We start from the raw sequence: 21,186 nt of genomic DNA on the forward strand, positions 1-21,186 counted from the left end.
TAGGCTCAGTGCTGTCTGTCTCTATAGTGAGCTAGGCTCAGTGCTGTCTGTCTCTATAGTGAGCTAGGCCCAGTGCTGTCTGTCTCTATAGTGAGTTAGGCTCAGTGCTGTCTGTCTCTATAGTGAGCTAGGCTCAGTGCTGTCTGTCTCTATAGTGAGCTAGGCCCAGTGCTGTCTGTCTCTATAGTGAGTTAGGCTCAGTGCTGTCTGTCTCTATAGTGAGCTAGGCTCATTGCTGTCTGTCTCTATAGTGAGCTAGGCCCAGTGCTGTCTGTCTCTATAGGGAGCTAGGCTCAGTGCTGTCTGTCTCTATAGTGAGCTAGGCTCAGTGCTGTCTGTCTCTATAGTGAGCTAGGCCTAGTGCTGTCTGTCTCTATATTGAGCTAGGCCCAGTGCTGTCTGTCGGTCTGTCTCTATAGCGATCTAGAACTAAAAACACTTTATTGTTTTCATTGTCCTCTCTGATCTGTCCAACCATCAGTTTGGACTTTTATTCATTATGCATTACCCTCTGCAACACACACGCCGGCATGCGCACATGCGCAAGCACACACACACACACACAGAGACAGAGACACAGGGAAGGGCTTTTGTGTCCCTTTTTTGCAGACGTTAGGTGCAGTAGTGGAGGAACTGGATCTGGAAAAACAAACATCTAGGGGAAACACTATCAGGTGATGCTGAAGTTGGGTAACCCTGTTTCACCACACATACGTGACATATGTGACACAGTTGTTCCGTGTAGTGGGTCGTGTGTGTGTGGTTTTTACTGTGCCTATCCTCCTCCAGTCATCTCAGTTAGATGTATTCCCCGGCCAAGCACGTTACCATGACTACATGCCTAAATATCTTTGAAGCAGGCCAATCAGAGGGAAACATGAACCGCCCCTGTGTATAGTAAACACGCATACATACACAGATATAGTGAGCGCCACAAACACATAACCCTCAGTATTTGCACCATGTGACTGGTGAAGTATCCTGGGTATTTGGCACGGGAGGACTGAAGAGGCAAGAGAAGGACAGGGGTGAGGTTACAGGGAGGGGTGGGGCTATAGGGAGGAGTGAGGTATTTTTGTATTTTATTAGGATCCCCATTAGCTGTTGCAAAAGCTGCAGCTACTAATCCTGGGGTCCACACAAAACAACAACAGCTCAAGGACAGAACTGCATAAATTTTTTTAGAAGGCACACGTAGCCTACATATCAATACACACACACAAACTATCTAGGTCAAATAGGGGAGAGGCGTTGTGCCGCGAGGTGTTGCTTTATCTGTTTTTTGAAACCAGGTTTGCTTTTTATTTGAGCAAAATGAGATGGAAGGAAGTCCCATGCAATAAGGGCTCTATATAATATTGTACACTTTCTTGAATTTGTTCTGGATTTGGAGACTGTGTAAAGACCCCTGGTGGCATGTCTGGTGGGATAAGTGTGTGTGTCAGAGCTGTGTGTAAGTTGACTATGCAAACAATGTGGGATTTTCAACACATGAATGTTTCTTATAAAAATAAGTGATGCAGTCAGTCTCTCCTCAACTCATAGCCAAGAGAGACTGGCATGTATAATATTTAAATCAGCCCTCTGATTACAATGAAGAGCAAGGCGTGCTGCTCTGTTCTGGGCCAGCTGCAGCTTAACTAGGTCTTTCCTTGCAGCACTGGACCACATGACTGGAAAATAATCAAGATTAGACAAAACTAGAACCTGCAGAACTTGCTTTTTGGAGTGTGGTGTCCAAAAAGCAGAGCATCTCTTTATCACGCACAGACCTCTCCCCATCTTTACAACCACTGAATCTATATGTTTTGATCATGACACTTTACAATCTAAGGTAACGCCAAGTAATTTAGTCTCTTCAACTTGTTCAACAGCCACACCATTCATTAAATCAAATCAAATCAAATTGTATTGGTCACATACACATGGTTAGCAGAAGTTAATGCGAGTGTAGCGAAATGCTTGTGCTTCTAGTTCCGACCGTGCAGTAATATCTAACAAGTAATCTAACAATTTCACAACAACTACCTTATACACACAAAGGTAAATGAATGAAGAAGAATATGTACATATAAATATATGGATGAGCGATGGCCATGCGGCATAGGCAAGATGCAGTAGATGGTATAGAGTACAGTATATACATATGAGATGAGTAATGTAGGGTATGTAAACATTATATAAAGTGACATTGTTTAAAGCGACTAGTGATACATTTATTACATCCAATTTTTAATTATTAAAGTGGCTAGAGATTTGAGTCAGTATGTTGGCAGAAGCCACTCAATGTTAGTGATGGCTGTTTAACAGTCTGATGGCCTTGAGATAGAAGCTGGTTTTCAGTCTCTCGGTCCCCGCTTTGATGCACCTGTACTGACCTCGCCTTCTGGATGATAGCGGGGTGAACAGGCAGTGGCTCAGGTGGTTGTTGTCCTTGATGATCTTTTTGGCCTTCCTGTGACATCGGGTGGTGTAGGTGTCCTGGAGGGCAGGTAGTTTGCCCCCGGTGATGCGATGTGCAGACCTCACTACCCTCTGGAGAGCCTTACGGTTGGGGGGCGGAGCAGTTGCCGTACCAGGCGGTGATACAGCCCGACAGGATGCTCTCGATTGTGCACCTGTAAAAGTTTGTGAGTGTTTTTGATGACAAGCCAAATTTCTTCAGCCTCCTGAGGTTGAAGAGGCGTTGTTGCACCTTCTTCACCACGCTGTCTGTGTGGGTGGACCATTTCAGTTTGTCCGTGATGTGTACGCCGAGGAACTTAAAACTTTCCACCTTTTCCACTACTGTCCCGTCGATGTGGATAGGGGGGTGCTCCCTCTGCTGTTTCCTGAAGTCCACGATCATCTCCTTTGTTTAGTTGACGTTGAGTGTGAGGTTATTTTCCTGACACCACACTCCGAGGGCCCTCCTCCTCCCTGTAGGCCGTCTCGTCGTTGTTGGTAATCAAGCCTACCACTGTAGTGTCGTCTGCAAACTTGATGATCGAGTTGGAGGCGTGCATGGCCACGCAGTCATGGGTGAACAGGGAGTACAGGAGAGGGTTGAGAACACACCCTTGTGGGTCCGCGACGGCGCTGGTTTTCTTTTTGTAATCTGTGATTGACTGTAGACCCTGCCACATACGTCTCATGTCAGAGCCGTTGAATTGTGACTCTACTTTGTCTCTATACTGACACTTAGCTTGTTTGATTGCCTTGCAGAGGGAATAGCTACACTGTTTGTTTTCGGTCTTATTTCCGGTCGCCTTGCCATGATTAAAAGCAGTGGTTTGGGCTTTCAGTTTTGCACGAATGCTGCCATCAATCCACGGTTTCTGGTTGGGGAAGGTTTTAATAAACACTGTGGTTACAACATCACCGATGCACTTGCTAATAAACTCGCTCACTGAATCAGCGTATACATCAATGCTGTTGTCTGAGGCTATCTGGAACCTTTCCCAGTCCACATGATCAAGGCAATCTTGAAGGGTGGAATCCGATTGGTCGGACCAGCGTTGAACAGACCTGAGCACGGGCGTTTCCTGTTTTGTTTCTGTCTATAGGCTGGGAGCAACAAAATGGAGTTGTCGTCAGAATTACCGAAAGGAGGGCGAGGGAGGGCTTTGTATGTGTCGCGGAAGTTAGAGTAGCAATGATCCAGAATGCTGCCAGCCCTGGTCGCACATTCGATATGCTGATAAAATTTAGGGAGCCTTGTTTTCAGATTAGCTTTGTTAAAATCCCCAGCTACAATAAATGCAGCCTCAGGATATGTGGTTTCCAGTTTACATAGAGTCCAATGAAGTTCTTTCAGGGCCGTTGAGGTATCTGCTTGTGGGCGGATATACACGGCTGTGATTTTAATCGAAGATAATTCTCTTGGTAGATAATGCGGTCGGCATTTCATTGTAAGGAATTCTAGGTCAGGTGAACAAAAGGACTTGAGTTCCTGTATGTTGTTATGATCACACCACGACTCGTTAATCATAAGGCATACACCCCCGCCCTTCTTACCAGAGAGATGTTTGTTTTTGTCGACGCGATGCGTGAAGAAACCAGTTGGCTGTACCGACTCTGATAACGTATCCCGAGTGAGCCACAATCTCTGATGTCTCTCTGGAAGGCAACCCTTGCTCTAATTTTGTCTACCTTGTTGTCAAGAGACTGGACATTGGCGAGTAGTATACTCGAGAGCGGTGAGCGATGTGCCCGTCTACGGAGCCTGACCAGAAGACCGCTCCGTCTGCCTCTTCTGCGGCGCCGTTGTTTTGGGACGCCTGCTGCGATCCGATCCGTTGTCCTGGGTGGTGGACCAAACAGAGGATCCGCTTCGGGAAAGTCGTATTCCTGGTCTTAATGTTAGTAAGTTGACGTTGCTCTTATATCGAGTAGTTCTTCCTGGCTGGATGTAATAGGAAACTATGCAGTATTTCGTTTTTTTATGTATTATTTCTTACACTGTTACCCCAGTTAATCTTAAGTCTCCTGGGGTAACAGTGTAAGAAATAATACATAAAAAAACGAAATACTGCATAGTTTCCTAAGAACGCAAAGCGACCATCTCTGTCGGCGCCATGTTGAAAAGATTCCGCTGAGGTCTAGAACTTAGAAAATGATTTGTACCAAATACAATGCTCTTAGTTTTAGAGGTGTTCAGGAGCAGTTTACTACTGGTCACCCATTCCAAAACAAACTGCAACTCTTTAAGGGTTTCAGGTACTTCATTAGCTGTGGTTGCTGATGCGTATATGGTTGAATCATCAGCATACATGGACACACATGCTTTGTTTAATGCCAGTGGCAGGTCACTGGTAAAAATAGAAAAGAGTAGAGGGCATAGAGAGCTGCCCTGCGGTACACCACAGTACACCACACAGGTTATCGGGAAGGGTGAGGCTATAGGGAGGGGTGAGGTTATAGGGGTGTGACAGCTAAGAACACCTGTATAGATACATGGATGATTGCCTACGAAGCCCTCCTAACCCCATTTTCCACTGCACTTCTGTCTTACGTCCCAAATGGCACCCTATTTCCTATGTAGTGCACTTCTGTTGACCAGGGCCCATTGGGAATAGGGTGCCATTTGGGACACTGTCATGCTATGTGTGGTCTATAAGCCGCAGCAGCAGCAGATAGATAATGATCTAGTGACTATGGCAACCTTTCAGAAGGAGGTTATTGTTATGGGAGAGAATGTAATTAGGAAAATGGCAGCTGTGGCCATGTTGGATCATCAAGGAATATAATCCAGTTGTAACTGGACAATCCTCTCCAAACCGACTGACCGAGTACTCACTCTCGCTCTCTCTATCTCTCTCCCCCTCTTCCTCTCTCCCCCTTTTTCTCTCTCTCTCCCCCACTCTCCCCTTTCTCCCCCCTCTTTCTCTTCCTCCGTTGCTAGGTTTTAATGGGAGGCTGTCCGTGTGTGTGTGTGTGTGTGTGCGTCCGTCCGTCAGCCAGCCAGAAAGGAATACTACTGAGTATGTCCCTGAAAGCCTAGGAACTATATTGGTGCACTAGTGTCTGGGTTGGTCTGCTGGTATGTCTCTTCTCAGCTTCACAGTTCTGAGAATGAGATGTACTTGTGTCTAGAGCCCTGAGACTTTCCTGGGTCAGTAAGGAGAAAGACGGACGAACCAACGCAAAACAAGACGAAAACATGTAGTTCAGGTGTATTCTGGGTATTTTCTACCTATTCAGTATTCAGAATACCTTAAGATGTCAGATGCAGTATCAAGTCACCTAAACACACAATGCTATCCCAGTCTGCTGACGTCACACAGTCCATGAACCAGAGGCTCCACTTGTATGGTGCTGACCCGTCTGTCAGATGTCCAGTCCATGAACCAGAGGCTCCACTTGTATGGTGCTGACCCGTCTGTCAGACGTCCAGAGCATGAACCAGATGCTCCACTTGTATGGTGCTGACCCGCCTGTCAGATGTCCAGTCCATGAACCAGATGCTCCACTCGTATGGTGCTGACCCGTCTGTCAGATGTCCAGTCCATGAACCAGATGCTCCACTTGTATGGTGCTGACCCGTCTGTCAGACGTCCAGTCCATGAACCAGATGCTCCACTTGTATGGTGCTGACCCGTCTGTCAGATGTCCAGTCCATGAACCAGATGCTCCACTTGTATGGTGCTCCACTTGTGTGGTGCTGACCCGTCTGTCAGATGTCCAGTCCATGAACCAGATGCTCCACTTGTATGGTGCTGACCCGTCTGTCAGATGTCCAGAGCATGAACCAGATGCTCCACTTGTATGGTGCTGACCCGTCTGTCAGACGTCCAAAGCATGAACCAGATGCTCCACTTGTATGGTGCTGACCCGTCTGTCAGACGTCCAAAGCATACCCAGGTTGAAACAACAATCGAAATCATTCCATATACTTTATACAGTATGTGCTTGATTAAGCTTGCTTTGCTTAATGAACCAACGGAAAAGTCTGAAAACGGCAAACTCTGCCCATTTGACACTTGAGGCAGACACTAGGCAGAATTTGAAAGATTTTGCATAGTGTTTGAACCCAGGTCGGGTCCAGAGAGAACGAGCAGTGTCGGTGGGTCGTAATAAAATATAAACTACTATATGTGTTTCTTGATGTAATACGAGCCAGCTTCCTTGGAAGGGAGAGCGGGCCGCCGTCGAGAGCTCTGAAAGTTATTGGAATGCCAGGGATTCTCTGTGACGCCATTCACTGGGCTACACCCAATGGTTTATAGGCCTAGCGGTGACACGGTAACCTCTACTCTACCTCGCCAGGCGGTGTGTGTGTGCAATTAAACCATGCAGCTTAATGGTTGAGGGGGAAACATATGAAGTGGAGTGTTATTAGTGGAGTTAGTGGACGGCTGAACAGCTGCGTACGTACAGTAACATTGGCGAGTGGATGCTCACTCATTCAGACACAAGGTTGAGGGGCCTGCATGACAATATTAGTCTTATGCCACTGTATACCCCGGGATGAATGAACTTACAGGCCCATATTGGCAAAAAGCGACCACACACACACACACACACACACACACACACACACACACACACACACACACTCACACTCTCTCACTCACAACATATGGCAGAGACGTGTTTAACGGCCTTGACAGTGTAAGATGTGATGGCAGTTTGTCTGTCTTCTGTATCAGCAGCCGGAGCCTCAGGTTGACATACCAGACATTACCACCACACTGTCTATAGTGACTCAGGTTGACATACCAGACATCACCACCACACTGTCTATAGTGACTCAGGTTGACATACCAGACATCACCACCACACTGTCTATAGTGACTCAGGTTGACATACCAGACATCATCACCACACTGTCTATAGGGACTCAGGTTGACATACCAGACATCACCACCACACTGTCTATAGGGACTCAGGTTGACATACCAGACATCACCACCACACTGTCTATAGTGACTCAGGTTGACATACCAGACATCACCACCACACTGTCTATAGTGACTCAGGTTGACATACCAGACATCATCACCACACTGTCTATAGGGACTCAGGTTGACATACCAGACATCACCACCACACTGTCTATAGTGACTCAGGTTGACATACCAGACATCATCACCACACTGTCTATAGGGACTCAGGTTGACATACCAGACATCACCACCACACTGTCTATAGTGACTCAGGTTGACATACCAGGCATCACCACCACACTGTCTATAGTGACTCAGGTTGACATACCAGACATCACCACCATACTGTCTATAGTGACTCAGGTTGACATACCAGACATCACCACCACACTGTCTATAGTGACTCAGGTTGACATACCAGACATCATCACCACCACACTGTCTATTGGGACTCAGGTTGACATACCAGACATCACCACCACACTGTCTATAGGGACTCAGGTTGACATACCAGACATCATCACCACCACACTGTCTATAGTGACTCAGGTTGACATACCAGGCATCACCACCACACTGTCTATAGTGACTCAGGTTGACATACCAGACATCATCACCACCACACTGTCTATAGTGACTCAGGTTGACATACCAGACATCATCACCACCACACTGTCTATAGTGACTCAGGTTGACATACCAGACATCACCACCACACTGTCTATAGTGACTCAGGTTGACATACCAGACATCACCACCACACTGTCTATAGTGACTCAGGTTGACATACCAGACATCACCACCACACTGTCTATAGGGACTCAGGTTGACATACCAGACATCACCACCACACTGTCTATAGTGACTCAGGTTGACATACCAGACATCACCACCACACTGTCTATAGTGACTCAGGTTGACATACCAGACATCACCACCACACTGTCTATAGTGACTCAGGTTGACATACCAGACATCACCACCACACTGTCTATAGTGACTCAGGTTGACATACCAGGCATCACCACCACACTGTCTATAGGGACTCAGGTTGACATACCAGACATCACCACCACACTGTCTATAGTGACTCAGGTTGACATACCAGACATCACCACCACACTGTCTATAGGGACTCAGGTTGACATACCAGACATCACAACCACACTGTCTATAGGGACTCAGGTTGACATACCAGACATCATCACCACCACACTGTCTATAGTGACTCAGGTTGACATACCAGACATCACCACCACACTGTCTATAGGGACTCAGGTTGACATACCAGACATCACCACCACACTGTCTATAGTGACTCAGGTTGACACACCAGACATCACAACCACACTGTCTATAGGGACTCAGGTTGACATACCAGACATCACCACCACACTGTCTATAGGGACTCAGGTTGACATACCAGACATCACCACCACACTGTCTATAGTGACTCAGGTTGACATACAAGGCATCACCACCACACTGTCTATAGTGACTCAGGTTGACACACCAGACATCACAACCACACTGTCTATAGTGACTCAGGTTGACATACCAGGCATCACCACCACACTGTCTATAGGGACTCAGGTTGACATACCAGACATCACCACCACACTGTCTATAGTGACTCAGGTTGACATACAAGGCATCACCACCACACTGTCTATAGTGACTCAGGTTGACACACCAGACATCACAACCACACTGTCTATAGTGACTCAGGTTGACATACCAGGCATCACCACCACACTGTCTATAGGGACTCAGGTTGACATACCAGACATCACCACCACACTGTCTATAGGGACTCAGGTTGACATACCAGACATCACCACCACACTGTCTATAGGGACTCAGGTTGACATACCAGACATCATCACCACCACACTGTCTATAGTGACTCAGGTTGACATACCAGACATCACCACCACACTGTCTATAGTGACTCAGGTTGACATACCAGACATCACCACCACACTGTCTATAGTGACTCAGGTTGACATACCAGACATCATCACCACCACACTGTCTATAGTGACTCAGGTTGACATACCAGACATCATCACCACCACACTGTCTATTGGGACTCAGGTTGACATACCAGACATCACCACCACACTGTCTATAGGGACTCAGGTTGACATACCAGACATCATCACCACACTGTCTATAGGTAGCAGGACAGTACACCTAATGGAGCTGGACAGGACAGTACACCTAATGGAGCTGGACAGTACAGTACATCTAATGGAGCTGGACAGTACAGTACACCTAATGGAGCTGGACAGGACAGTACACCTAATGGAGCTGGACAGGACAGTACACCTAATGGAGCTGGACAGGACAGTACACCTAATGGAGCTGGACAGTACAGTACATCTAATGGAGCTGGACAGTACAGTACACCTAATGGAGCTGGACAGGACAGTACACCTAATGGAGCTGGACAGGACAGTACACCTAATGGAGCTGGACAGGACAGTACACCTAATGGAGCTGGACAGGACAGTACACCTAATGGAGCTGGACAGGACAGTACACCTAATGGAGCTGGACAGTACATGTACACCTAATGGAGCTGGACAGGACAGTACACCTAATGGAGCTGGACAGTACATGTACATGTAATGGAGCTGGACAGTACATGTACACCTAATGGAGCTGGACAGGACAGTACACCTAATGGAGCTGGACAGGACAGTACACCTAATGGAGCTGGACAGTACATGTACACCTAATGGAGCTGGACAGGACAGTACACCTAATGGAGCTGGACAGGACAGTACACCTAATGGAGCTGGACAGTACATGTACACCTAATGGAGCTGGACAGGACAGTACACCTAATGGAGCTGGACAGGACAGTACACCTAATGGAGCTGGACAGTACATGTACACCTAATGGAGCTGGACAGGACAGTACACCTAATGGAGCTGGACAGTACATGTACACCTAATGGAGCTGGACAGTACATGTACACCTAATGGAGCTGGACAGTACATGTACACCTAATGGAGCTGGACAGTACAGTACACCTAATGGAGCTGGACAGTACATGTACCTCCAAGCCCACTCTCCTCTCAGGGACATGGTGCTAGATGACCTGGTAGAATATTGCAGATATAAATATAACATATAGATCAGCTGACATGATATTTCTATATGAAATAATATGTCTGATCAACAAAATGTTAACGCAGTCTTTATTTCTTTCTCTCTCGCCACCCCCCTCTCTCTCTCTCCACCCCCCTCCCTCTCTCTCTCTCTCCACCCCCCACTCTCTCTCGCTCTCCACCCCCTCTCTCTCTCTCTCTCCACCCCCCCTCTCTCTCTCTCTCTCAACCCCCCTCGCTCTCTCCACCCCCTCTCTCTCCGCTCTCCACCCCCACTCTCTCTCGCTCTCCACCCCCACTCTCTCTCTCTCCAACCCCCCTCTCTCTCGCTCTCTCTCCACCCCCCCTTCTCTCTCTCTCTATCTCTCTCTCTCCACCCCCCCTCACTCTCTCTCTCTCTCTCTCCACCCCCACTCTCTCTCACTCTCCACCCCTCCTCTCCCTCTCTCTCTCCAACCCCTCTCTCTCTCGCTCTCTCTCTCCACCCCCCTCTCTCTCTCCCCACTCTCTCTCGCTCTCCACCCCCACTCTCTCTCTCCACCCCCATCTCTCTCGCTCTCCACTCCCCCTCTCTCTCTCTCCAACCCCCCTCTCTCTCTCTCTCTCTCCCACCCCCTTCTCGCTCTCTCTCCACCCCCCTCTCTCTCTCTCCACCCTCCCTCTCTTTCTCTCTCCACCCCCCTCTCTCTCTCCACCCCCCCTCTCTCTCTCTCTCCACCCCCTCTCTCTCTCTCTCCAACCCCCCTCTCTCTCTCTCTCTCTCCACCCCCCCTCTCTCTCTCTCTCCACCCTCCCTCTCTTTCTCTCTCCACCCCCTCTCTCTCTCCACCCCCTCTCTCTCTCTCTCCACCCCCTCTCTCTCTCTCTCCACCCCCCCTCTCTCTCTCCAACCCCCTCTCTCTCGCTATCTCTCTCCACCCCCCCTCTCTCTCTCTCCACCCCCCCTCTTTCTCTCTCTCCCTCCCCCCCTCTCTCTCGCTTTCTCTCTCCACCCCCCCTCTCTCTCTACCCCCTCTCTCTCTCTCTCTCTCCATCCCCCTCTCTCTCTCTCTCTCCACCCCCTCTCGCTCTCTCCACCCCCCCTCTCTCTCTACCCCCTCTCTCTCTCTCTCTCTCCATCCCCCTCTCTCTCTCTCTCCACCCCCCTCTCTCTCTCTCTCCACCCCCCCTCTCTCTCTACCCCCTCTCTCTCTCTCTCTCTCCACCCCCTCTCTCGCTCTCTCTCAACCCCCCCCTCTCTCTCTCTCTCTCCACCCCCCTCTCTCTCTCTCTCCACCCCCCTCTCTATCTCTCCACCCCCTCTCTCGCTCTCTCTCAACCCCCCCTCTCTCTCTCGCCCCCACCCCCCCTCTCTCTCCCACCCCCCTCTCTCTCTCGCTCTCCACCCCCACTCTCCCTCACGCTCCCCCCACCTCTTTCCCCCCCACCTCTCTCTCCCCCTTTTGTTCCAGGAGGCCCAGAAGGTAAATAACCCTGCTAACAGTCAGGTAGCAGACGGTACAGCTAAGGGTCCTGATGAGAAGGACGAAGTGGTCCCTGCCAGCGAGGTGGGCTGGATGACCTCCGTGAAGGACTGGGCCGGGGTCATGATATCAGCACAGACACTCACCGGCAGAGTCCTGGTACGTATCTACCGTGTGTGTGTGGGTGTGTCGGTGGATACACACCGGAAGCGTCCTATGATTCTAAGGAAGTTATTCTCGGTTGTTGTGTATTTCTATAACTCATTATGTTGTCATCCAGAGTCACATGTCTTTATTTTCCAAGCTATAACACACAATGTATTACTACATACAGCAGGATTTTAAAGAACCAAAGAGTTGATCTGCTTCGTGTTTTCATTTTTGCCATGGAAATATTGAGATACTGGTATCACCACAGACCTAGCATCTGGGTTGTTGTACCCCAGACCTGTTGGTTCTAGCTGGTTTTGGTCTAGTCCAGACCTGTTGGTTCTAGCTGGTTTTGGTCTAGTCCAGTCCTGTTGGTTCTAGCTGGTTTTGGTCTAGTCCAGTCCTGTTGGTTCTCACTGGTTTTGGTCTAGTCCAGTCCTGTTGGTTCTCACTGGTTTTGGTCTAGTCCAGTCCTGTTGGTTCTCACTGGTTTTGGTCTAGTCCAGACCTGTTGGTTCTAGCTGGTTTTGGTCTAGTCCAGTCCTGTTGGTTCTAGCTGGTTTTGGTCTAGTCCAGTCCTGTTGGTTCTCACTGGTTTTGGTCTAGTCCAGTCCTGTTGGTTCTAGCTGGTTTTGGTCTAGTCCAGTCCTGTTGGTTCTAGCTGGTTTTGGTCTAGTCCAGTCCTGTTGGTTCTAGCTGGTTTTGGTCTAGTCCAGACCTGTTGGTTCTAGCTGGTTTTGGTCTAGTCCAGACCTGTTGGTTCTAGCTGGTTTTGGTCTAGTCCAGACCTGTTGGTTCTAGCTGGTTTTGGTCTAGTCCAGACCTGTTGGTTCTAGCTGGTTTTGGTCTAGTCCAGACCTGTTGGTTCTAGCTGGTTTTGGTCTAGTCCAGTCCTGTTGGTTCTAGCTGGTTTTGGTCCAGTCCTGTTGGTTCAAGCTGGTTTTGGTCTAGTCCAGTCCTGTTGGTTCTAGCTGGTTTTGGTTTAGTCCAGTCCTGTTGGTTCTAGCTGGTTTTGGTCTAGTCCAGTCCTGTTGGTTCTAGCTGGTTTTGGTCTAGTCCAGTCCTGTTGGTTCTAGCTGGTTTTGGTCTAGTCCAGTCCTGTTGGTTCTAGCTGGTTTTGGTTTAGTCCAGTCCTGTTGGTTCTAGCTGGTTTTGGTCTAGTCCAGTCCTGTTGGTTCTAGCTGGTTTTGGTCTAGTCCAGTCCTGTTGGTTCTAGCTGGTTTTGGTCTAGTCCAGTCCTGTGGTTCTAACTGGTTTTGGTTTAGTCCAGTCTTGGTGGTTCTAGCTGTTTTTGGTCTAGTCCAGTCCTGGTGGTTATTGCTGGTTTTGGTCTAGTCCAGTCCTGTTGGTTCTAGCTGGTTTTGGTCTAGTCCAGTCCTGTTGGTTCTAGCTGGTTTTGGTCCAGTCCTGTTGGTTCTAGCTGGTTTTGGTCCAGTCCTGTTGGTTCTAGCTGGTTTTGGTCTAGTCCAGTCCTGTTGGTTCTAGCTGGTTTTGGTCTAGTCCAGTCCTGGTGGTTCTAGCTGGTTTTGATCTAGTCCAGTCCTGGTGGTTCTAGCTGGTTTTGGTCTAGTCCAGTCCTGTTGGTTCTAGCTGGTTTTGGTTTAGTCCAGTCCTGTTGGTTCTAGCTGGTTTTGGTCTAGTCCAGTCCTGTTGGTTCTCGCTGGTTTTGGTCTAGTCCAGACCTGTTGGTTCTAGCTGGTTTTGGTCTAGTCCAGTCCTGTTGGTTCTCACTGGTTTTGGTCTAGTCCAGTCCTGTTGGTTCTAGCTGGTTTTGGTCTAGTCCAGTCCTGTTGGTTCTAGCTGGTTTTGGTCTAGTCCAGTCCTGTTGGTTCTCACTGGTTTTGGTCTAGTCCAGTCCTGTTGATTCTAGCTGGTTTTGGTCTAGTCCAGTCCTGTTGGTTCTAGCTGGTTTTGGTCTAGTCCAGTCCTGTTGGTTTTAGCTGGTTTTGGTCTAGTCCAGTCCTGTGGTTCTAGCTGGTTTATTTCTATGGTCTCTCAGTTCAGTCTTGTTGGATGTAGCAGGAAGGCTGGTCTTGGTTGCAGTGCAGCCCCCTGTAATTCACTCTGCTGTAGCCCTTCAGGTCTGAATGTCATCCTAAAATGGTTGACTCAAGTCTTCACATCTGATCAGTGTGTGTGGGGCGGGGTTGTAGTCTTCACATCTGATCAGTGTGTGTGGGGCGGGGTTGTAGTCTTCACATCTGATCAGTGTGTGTGGGGCGGGGTTGTAGTCTTCACATCTGATCAGTGTGTGTGGGGCGGGGTTGCAGTCTTCACATCTGATCAGTGTGTGTGGGGCGGGGTTGCAGTCTTCAGATCTGATCAGTGTGTGTGGGGCGGGGTTGCAGTCTTCACATCTGATCAGTGTGTGTGGGGCGGGGTTGCAGTCTTCACATCTGATCAGTGTGTGTGGGGCGGGGTTGTAGTCTTCACATCTGATCAGTGTGTGTGGGGCGGGGTTGCCGTCTTCACATCTGATCAGTGTGTGTGGGGCGGGGTTGCAGTCTTCAGATCTGATCAGTGTGTGTGTGGGGCGGGGTTGCAGTCTTCAGATCTGATCAGTGTGTGTGTGGGGCGGGGTTGCAGTCTTCACATCTGATCAGTGTGTGTGTGGGGCGGGGTTGCAGTCTTCACATCTGATCAGTGTGTGTGGGGCGGGGTTGCAGTCTTCAGATCTGATCAGTGTGTGTGGGGCGGGGTTGCAGTCTTCACATCTGATCAGTGTGTGTGGGGCGGGGTTGCAGTCTTCACATCTGATCAGTGTGTGTGGGGGCGGGGTTGTAGTCTTCACATCTGATCAGTGTGTGTGGGGCGGGGTTGCCGTCTTCACATCTGATCAGTGTGTGTGGGGCGGGGTTGCAGTCTTCAGATCTGATCAGTGTGTGTGTGGGGCGGGGTTGCAGTCTTCAGATCTGATCAGTGTGTGTGTGGGGCGGGGTTGCAGTCTTCAGATCTGATCAGTGTGTGTGTGGGGCGGGGTTGCAGTCTTCAGATCTGATCAGTGTGTGTGGGGCGGGGTTGTCGTCTTCACATCTGATCAGTGTGTGTGGGGCGGGGTTGCAGTCTTCACATCTGATCAGTGTGTGTGGGGCGGGGTTGCAGTCTTCAGATCTGATCAGTGTGTGTGGGGCGGGGTTGTCGTCTTCAGATCTGATCAGTGTGTGTGGGGCGGGGTTGTCGTCTTCACATCTGATCAGTGTGTGTGGGGCGGGGTTGCAGTCTTCAGATCTGATCAGTGTGTATGGGGCGGGGTTGCAGTCTTCAGATCTGATCAGTGTGTGTGGGGCGGGGTTGCAGTCTTCAGATCTGATCAGTGTGTATGGGGCGGGGTTGCAGTCTTCAGATCTGATCAGTGTGTGTGGGGCGGGGTTGCAGTCTTCAGATCTGATCAGTGTGTATGGGGCGGGGTTGCAGTCTTCAGATCTGATCAGTGTGTGTGGGGCGGGGTTGCAGCATTATCCCTCCAACAGCTCAGTACCCATCCAGTAGACGTGTTCAGCTGGAATACTTTATCATTAATAGACATCAGCTACAGACTACTATCTCCACTACATGGTACACAGGGGTTGCAGAGCGAGGAGAGGGAGAATGAGAGGGGAGGAGAGGAGAGAGAGTATGAGAGGAGAGGAGAGGAAGAATGAGAGAGGAGGAGAGGAGAGGGAGAATGAGAGTGGAGGAGAGGGAGAATGAGAGTGGAGGAGAGGGAGAATGAGAGGGGAGGAGAGGGAGAATGAGAGGGGAGGAGAGGGAGAATGAGAGTGGAGGAGAGGGGTAGGAAAAAGAGAGAGGAGGAGAAGGTTAGGAGAAAGCGAGAGAAGGAGAAGATTAGGAGAAAGAGAGAGAAGGAGAAGGTTATGAGAAAGAGAATGGAGGAGAAGGGTAGGAGAAAGAGAGAGAAGGAGAAAGGTAGGAGAAAGAGAATGGAGGAGAAGGGTAGGAGAAGGGAGAGAGGAGGAGAAGGTTAGGAGAAAGAGAATGGAGGAGAAGAGAGAGAGGAGGAGAAGAGAGAGAGAGGAGAGGGGTAGGTAAAAGAGAGCAGTGAGGTAGGTGAAAGAGAGAGGAGGAGTGGGGAAGGAGATGGAGAATGAGTGAGGAGGAGGAGGAGAGAGGAGGAGTGGGGTAGTAGAAAGAGAGAGGAGGGGAGGGGTTAGGGAAAGAGAGGAGGGGAGGGGTTAGGGAAAGAGAGGAGGGGAGGGGGTAGGGAAAGAGAGGAGGGGAGGGGGTAGGGAAAGAGAGGAGGGGAGGGGGTAGGGAAAGAGAGGAGGGGAGGGGTTAGGGAAAGAGAGGAGGGGAGGGGTTAGGGAAAGAGAGGAGGGAAGGGGGTAGGGAAAGAGAGGAGGGGAGGGGGGTAGGGAAAGAGAGGAGGGAAGGGGGTAGGGAAAGAGAGGAGGGGAGGGGGTAGGGAAAGAGAGGAGGGAAGGGGGTAGGGAAAGAGAGGAGGGGAGGGGTTAGGGAAAGAGAGGAGGGAAGGGGGTAGGGAAAGAGAGGAGGGGAGGGGGTTAGGGAAAGAGAGGAGGGGAGGGGGTAGGGAAAGAGAGGAGGGGAGGGGTTAGGGAAAGAGAGGAGGGAAGGGGGTTAGGGAAAGAGAGGAGGGGAGGGGGTTGGGAAAGAGAGGAGGGAAGGGGGGTAGGGAAAGATAGGAGGGGAGGGGGTAGGGAAAGAGAGGAGGGGAGGGGGGTAGGGAAAGAGAGGAGGGGAGGGGGTTGGGAAAGAGAGGAGGGAAGGGGGGTAGGGAAAGAGAGGAGGGGAGGGGTTAGGGAAAGAGAGGAGGGGAGGGGGTAGGGAAAGAGAGGAGGGAAGGGGGTAGGGAAAGAGAGGAGGGGAGGGGGTTGGGAAAGAGAGGAGGGAAGGGGTAGGGAAAGAGAGGAGGGGAGGGGTTAGGGAAAGAGAGGAGGGAAGGGGGTAGGGAAAGAGAGGAGGGGAGGGGTAGGGAAAGAGAGGAGGGGAGGGGGGTAGGGAAAGAGAGGAGGGGAGGGGGTAGGGAAAGAGAGGAGGGGAGGGGGGTAGGGAAAGAGAGGAGGGGAGGGGTTAGGGAAAGAGAGGAGGGGAGGGGTTAGGGAAAGAGAGGAGGGAAGGGGGTAGGGAAAGAGAGGAGGGGAGGGGTTAGGGAAAGAGAGGAGGGGAGGGGGTTGGGAAAGAGAGGAGGGAAGGGGGTAGGGAAAGAGAGGAGGGGAGGGGTTAGGGAAAGAGAGGAGGGGAGGGGGTAGGGAAAGAGAGGAGGGAAGGGGGTAGGGAAAGAGAGGAGGGGAGGGGTTAGGGAAAGAGAGGAGGGGAGGGGGTTGGGAAAGAGAGGAGGGAAGGGGGTAGGGAAAGAGAGGAGGGGAGGGGTTAGGGAAAGAGAGGAGGGGAGGGGGTAGGGAAAGAGAGGAGGGAAGGGGGTAGGGAAAGAGAGGAGGGGAGGGGTTAGGGAAAGAGAGGAGGGGAGGGGGTTGGGAAAGAGAGGAGGGAAGGGGGTTAGGGAAAGAGAGGAGGGGAGGGGGTAGGGAAAGAGAGGAGGGGAGGGGGTTGGGAAAGAGAGGAGGAAGGGGGTAGGGAAAGAGAGGAGGGGAGGGGGTTAGGGAAAGAGAGGAGGGGAGGGGGGTAGGGAAAGAGAGGAGGGGAGGGGTTAGGGAAAGAGAGGAGGGAAGGGGGTTAGGGAAAGAGAGGAGGGGAGGGGGTTGGGAAAGAGAGGAGGGAAGGGGGTTAGGGAAAGAGAGGAGGGGAGGGGGGTAGGGAAAGAGAGGAGGGGAGGGGGTTGGGAAAGAGAGGAGGGAAGGGGGTTAGGGAAAGAGAGGCGGGGAGGGGGGTAGGGAAAGAGAGGAGGGGAGGGGGTTAGGGAAAGAGAGGAGGGAAGGGGGTAGGGAAAGAGAGGAGGGGAGGGGGTAGGGAAAGAGAGGAGGGGAGGGGGTAGGGAAAGAGAGGAGGGGAGGGGGTAGGGAAAGAGAGGAGGGGAGGGGGTAGGGAAAGAGAGGAGGGGAGGGGGTAGGGAAAGAGAGGAGGGAAGGGGGGTAGGGAAAGAGAGGAGGGGAGGGGGTAGGGAAAGAGAGGAGGGGAGGGGGTAGGGAAAGAGAGGAGGGGAGGGGGTAGGGAAAGAGAGGAGGGGAGGGGGTAGGGAAAGAGAGGAGGGGAGGGGGTAGGGAAAGAGAGGAGGGAAGGGGGTAGGGAAAGAGAGGAGGGGAGGGGGTAGGGAAAGAGAGGAGGGGAGGGGTTAGGGAAAGAGAGGAGGGGAGGGGTTAGGGAAAGAGAGGAGGGGAGGGGGTAGGGAAAGAGAGGAGGGGAGGGGTTAGGGAAAGAGAGGAGGGGAGGGGTTAGGGAAAGAGAGGAGGGGAGGGGTTAGGGAAAGAGAGGAGGGGAGGGGTTAGGGAAAGAGAGGAGGGGAGGGGGTAGGGAAAGAGAGGAGGGGAGGGGTTAGGGAAAGAGAGGAGGGGAGGGGTTAGGGAAAGAGAGGAGGGGAGGGGGGTAGGGAAAGAGAGGAGGGGAGGGGGTAGGGAAAGAGAGGAGGGGAGGGGGTTGGGAAAGAGAGGAGGGGAGGGGTTAGGGAAAGAGAGGAGGGGAGGGGTAGGGAAAGAGAGGAGGGGAGGGGGTAGGGAAAGAGAGGAGGGAGGGGGGTAGGGAAAGAGAGGAGCGGAGGGGGTTGGGAAAGATAGGAGGGGAGGGGGTAGGGAAAGAGAGGAGGGGGGTATGGAAAGAGAGAGGAGGAGAAGGGAGAAGAGGGAGGAGGAGAAGGAGGAGAGGGAGAAGAGAGAGGAGGAGAGGGAGAAAGAGAGAGGAGAGAGGAGAGGGAGAAAGAGAGAGGAGGAGAGGGAGAAAGAGAGAGGAGGAGAGGGAGAAAGAGGAGGAGAGGGAGAAAGAGGAGGAGAGGGAGAAACCAAGGAGAGGAGGGAGAAAGCGAGGAAGAGAGGGGAAAAGAGAGGAGGAGAGAGGGAAAGAGAGAGGAGGAGAGGGAGAAAGAGAGAGGAGGAGAGGGAGAAAGAGAGGAGGAGAGGGGTAGGATGAAGTGGAGGAGAAGGGTAGGAAAAAGAGAGAGGAGGAGAAAGAGAGAGGAGGAGAAAGAGGGAGGAGAGAGAGAAAGGGGAAGGGAGATGAGAGGAGGGCGAGGACAGACAGAGAGAAGAAGAGGAAAGTCCCCTGGTCTGTCTGCTGCAGTTTATTGTGGTTATCAGCTGATGATAAATGCGTCTGGGCAGGGCTAGAGTAAAGCATCTGGACTCACACCATGAGCTTAAAACCAGACGGAGGAAACCCTACATTTTACAAAGGGAGGAAACTCATATTTACATTTGTAGAAGTAGAATGTTTTCTTTTTAGAAATATTGATACACATAGAGACATAACATTATTACAAGCCTGATTAAAATGCATTATAAAGGCTCGTATATGTATATACAAAGTTGAAGTGAAGTGTTACCAAAATGTCTTAGTTTTCTTATGTTAGAGATGATTTAGGTGTTTCATAGACAGCTGGTGTTTGGGGATTGAATAAATAGGAACCTCTGAGTGTTGACCAAAACAAACAAACAAAGCTATAAGCTGCCAACCCTAAAGTGTCATAGTTAATATTTGGTGATATGAGAGTTCTTCACGCCTACTTAGAATATGAGAGTCTCAGAATCAAGGCTTTCATCGCCTTGGAAACAAACTCCTGAACGGGACCTGTCAATTTACTGAACAAGTTCAACTTTCATCACATTCTGTTAGCTGTTCTCCGCTGGCGTGGACACATCTCCCCGCATTATCCTTTTTCTCTGTGTAGTGTGTGTGTGTGTGTGTGTGTGTGTGTAGTGTGTGTGTGTGTGTGTGTGTGTGTGTGTGTGTGTGTGTGTGAGCGAGCGAGCGAGCGAGCGAGTGAGAGACTAGGGCTGGGCAACATGGCCTAAAAATCATCTCTCTATTTTTTTCAAACTTATGGGCGGTTCATACATGACCAAATGTATGTGGACACCTACTCATCAAACATCTCATTCCATAATCATGGGCATTAATATGGAGTTGGTCCCCCCTTTGCTGCAATAACAGCCTTCACTCTTCTGGGAAGGCTTTCCACTAGATGTTGGAACATTGCTGCAGGTACTTGCTTCCATTCAGCCATGAGCATTAGTGAGGTCGTGTACTGATGTTGGGCGATTAGGCCTGGCTCGCAGTCGGCGTTCCAATTCATCCTAAAGGTGTTCGATTGGGTATAGGTCAGGGCTCTGTGCAGGCCAGTCAAGTTCTTCCACATCGATCTTGACAAACCATTTCTGTATGGACCTCGATTTGTGCACGGGGGCATTATCATGCTGAAACAGGAAAGGGCTATCCCCAAACTGTTGCCACAAAGTTGGAAGCAGAGAATTGTCTAGAATGTCATTGTATGCTGTAGCATTAAGATTTCCCTTCACTGGAACTAAGGGACCTATCCTGAACCATGAAAAACAGCCCCAGACCATTATTCCTCCTCCACCACCAAACTTCACAATTGGCACAATGCATTGGGGCACTATGCATTCCTGGCATCCGCCAAATCCAGATTTGTCCGTCGGACTGCCAGATAGTGAAGCGTGATTCATCCCTCCAGAGAACGAGTTTCCACTGCTCCAGTCCAATGGCGGCGAGCTTTACACGACTCCAGCCGACGCTTGGCATTGCGTATGGTGATCTTAGGCTTGTGTGCGGCTGCTCGGCCATTGAAACCCATTTCATGAAGCTCCCGACGAACAGTTCTTGTGGTGACGTTGCTTCCAGAGGCAGTTTGGAACTCGGTAATGAGTGTTGCATCCGGGGACAGATGATTTGTACGTGCTATGCGCTTCAGCACTCGGCGGTCCCATTCTGGGAGCTTGTGTGGCCTACCACTTCACAGCTGAGCCGTTGTTGCTCCTAGACGTTTCCACTTCACAATAACAGCACTTACAGTTGACTGGGGCAACTCTAGCAAGGCAGAAATTTGACGTACTGACTTGTTGGAAAGGTGGCATCTTATGATGGTGCCACATTGAAAGTCACTGAGCTCTTAAGGCCATTCTACTGCCAATGTTTGTCTATGGAGGTTGCATGGCTGTGTGCTCGATTTTATACACCTGTCAGCAACGGGTGTGGCTGAAATAGCACAATCCACTCATTTGAAG

At 50.5% G+C, this 21,186-nt stretch overlaps 1 protein-coding gene across 27 annotated transcripts in view; it reads left to right on the plus strand.

Annotated features, from left to right (window-relative positions):
* Nucleotides 1–21,186, plus strand: part of LOC115193575 (calcium-activated potassium channel subunit alpha-1) — a 381,356-nt gene that overhangs the window by 126,143 nt on the left and 234,027 nt on the right. For all 27 annotated transcript variants that reach the window (XM_029752332.1, XM_029752334.1, XM_029752331.1 and 24 more), the window contains exon 2: nt 11,939–12,109. In XM_029752332.1, the coding sequence (XP_029608192.1) occupies nt 11,939–12,109 (171 nt within the window). The remainder of the gene's footprint in view (nt 1–11,938; nt 12,110–21,186) is intronic.

Source organism: Salmo trutta, chromosome 5, assembly GCF_901001165.1.
Source record: "Salmo trutta chromosome 5, fSalTru1.1, whole genome shotgun sequence".
Classification (NCBI taxonomy): Eukaryota; Metazoa; Chordata; class Actinopteri; order Salmoniformes; family Salmonidae; genus Salmo; species Salmo trutta.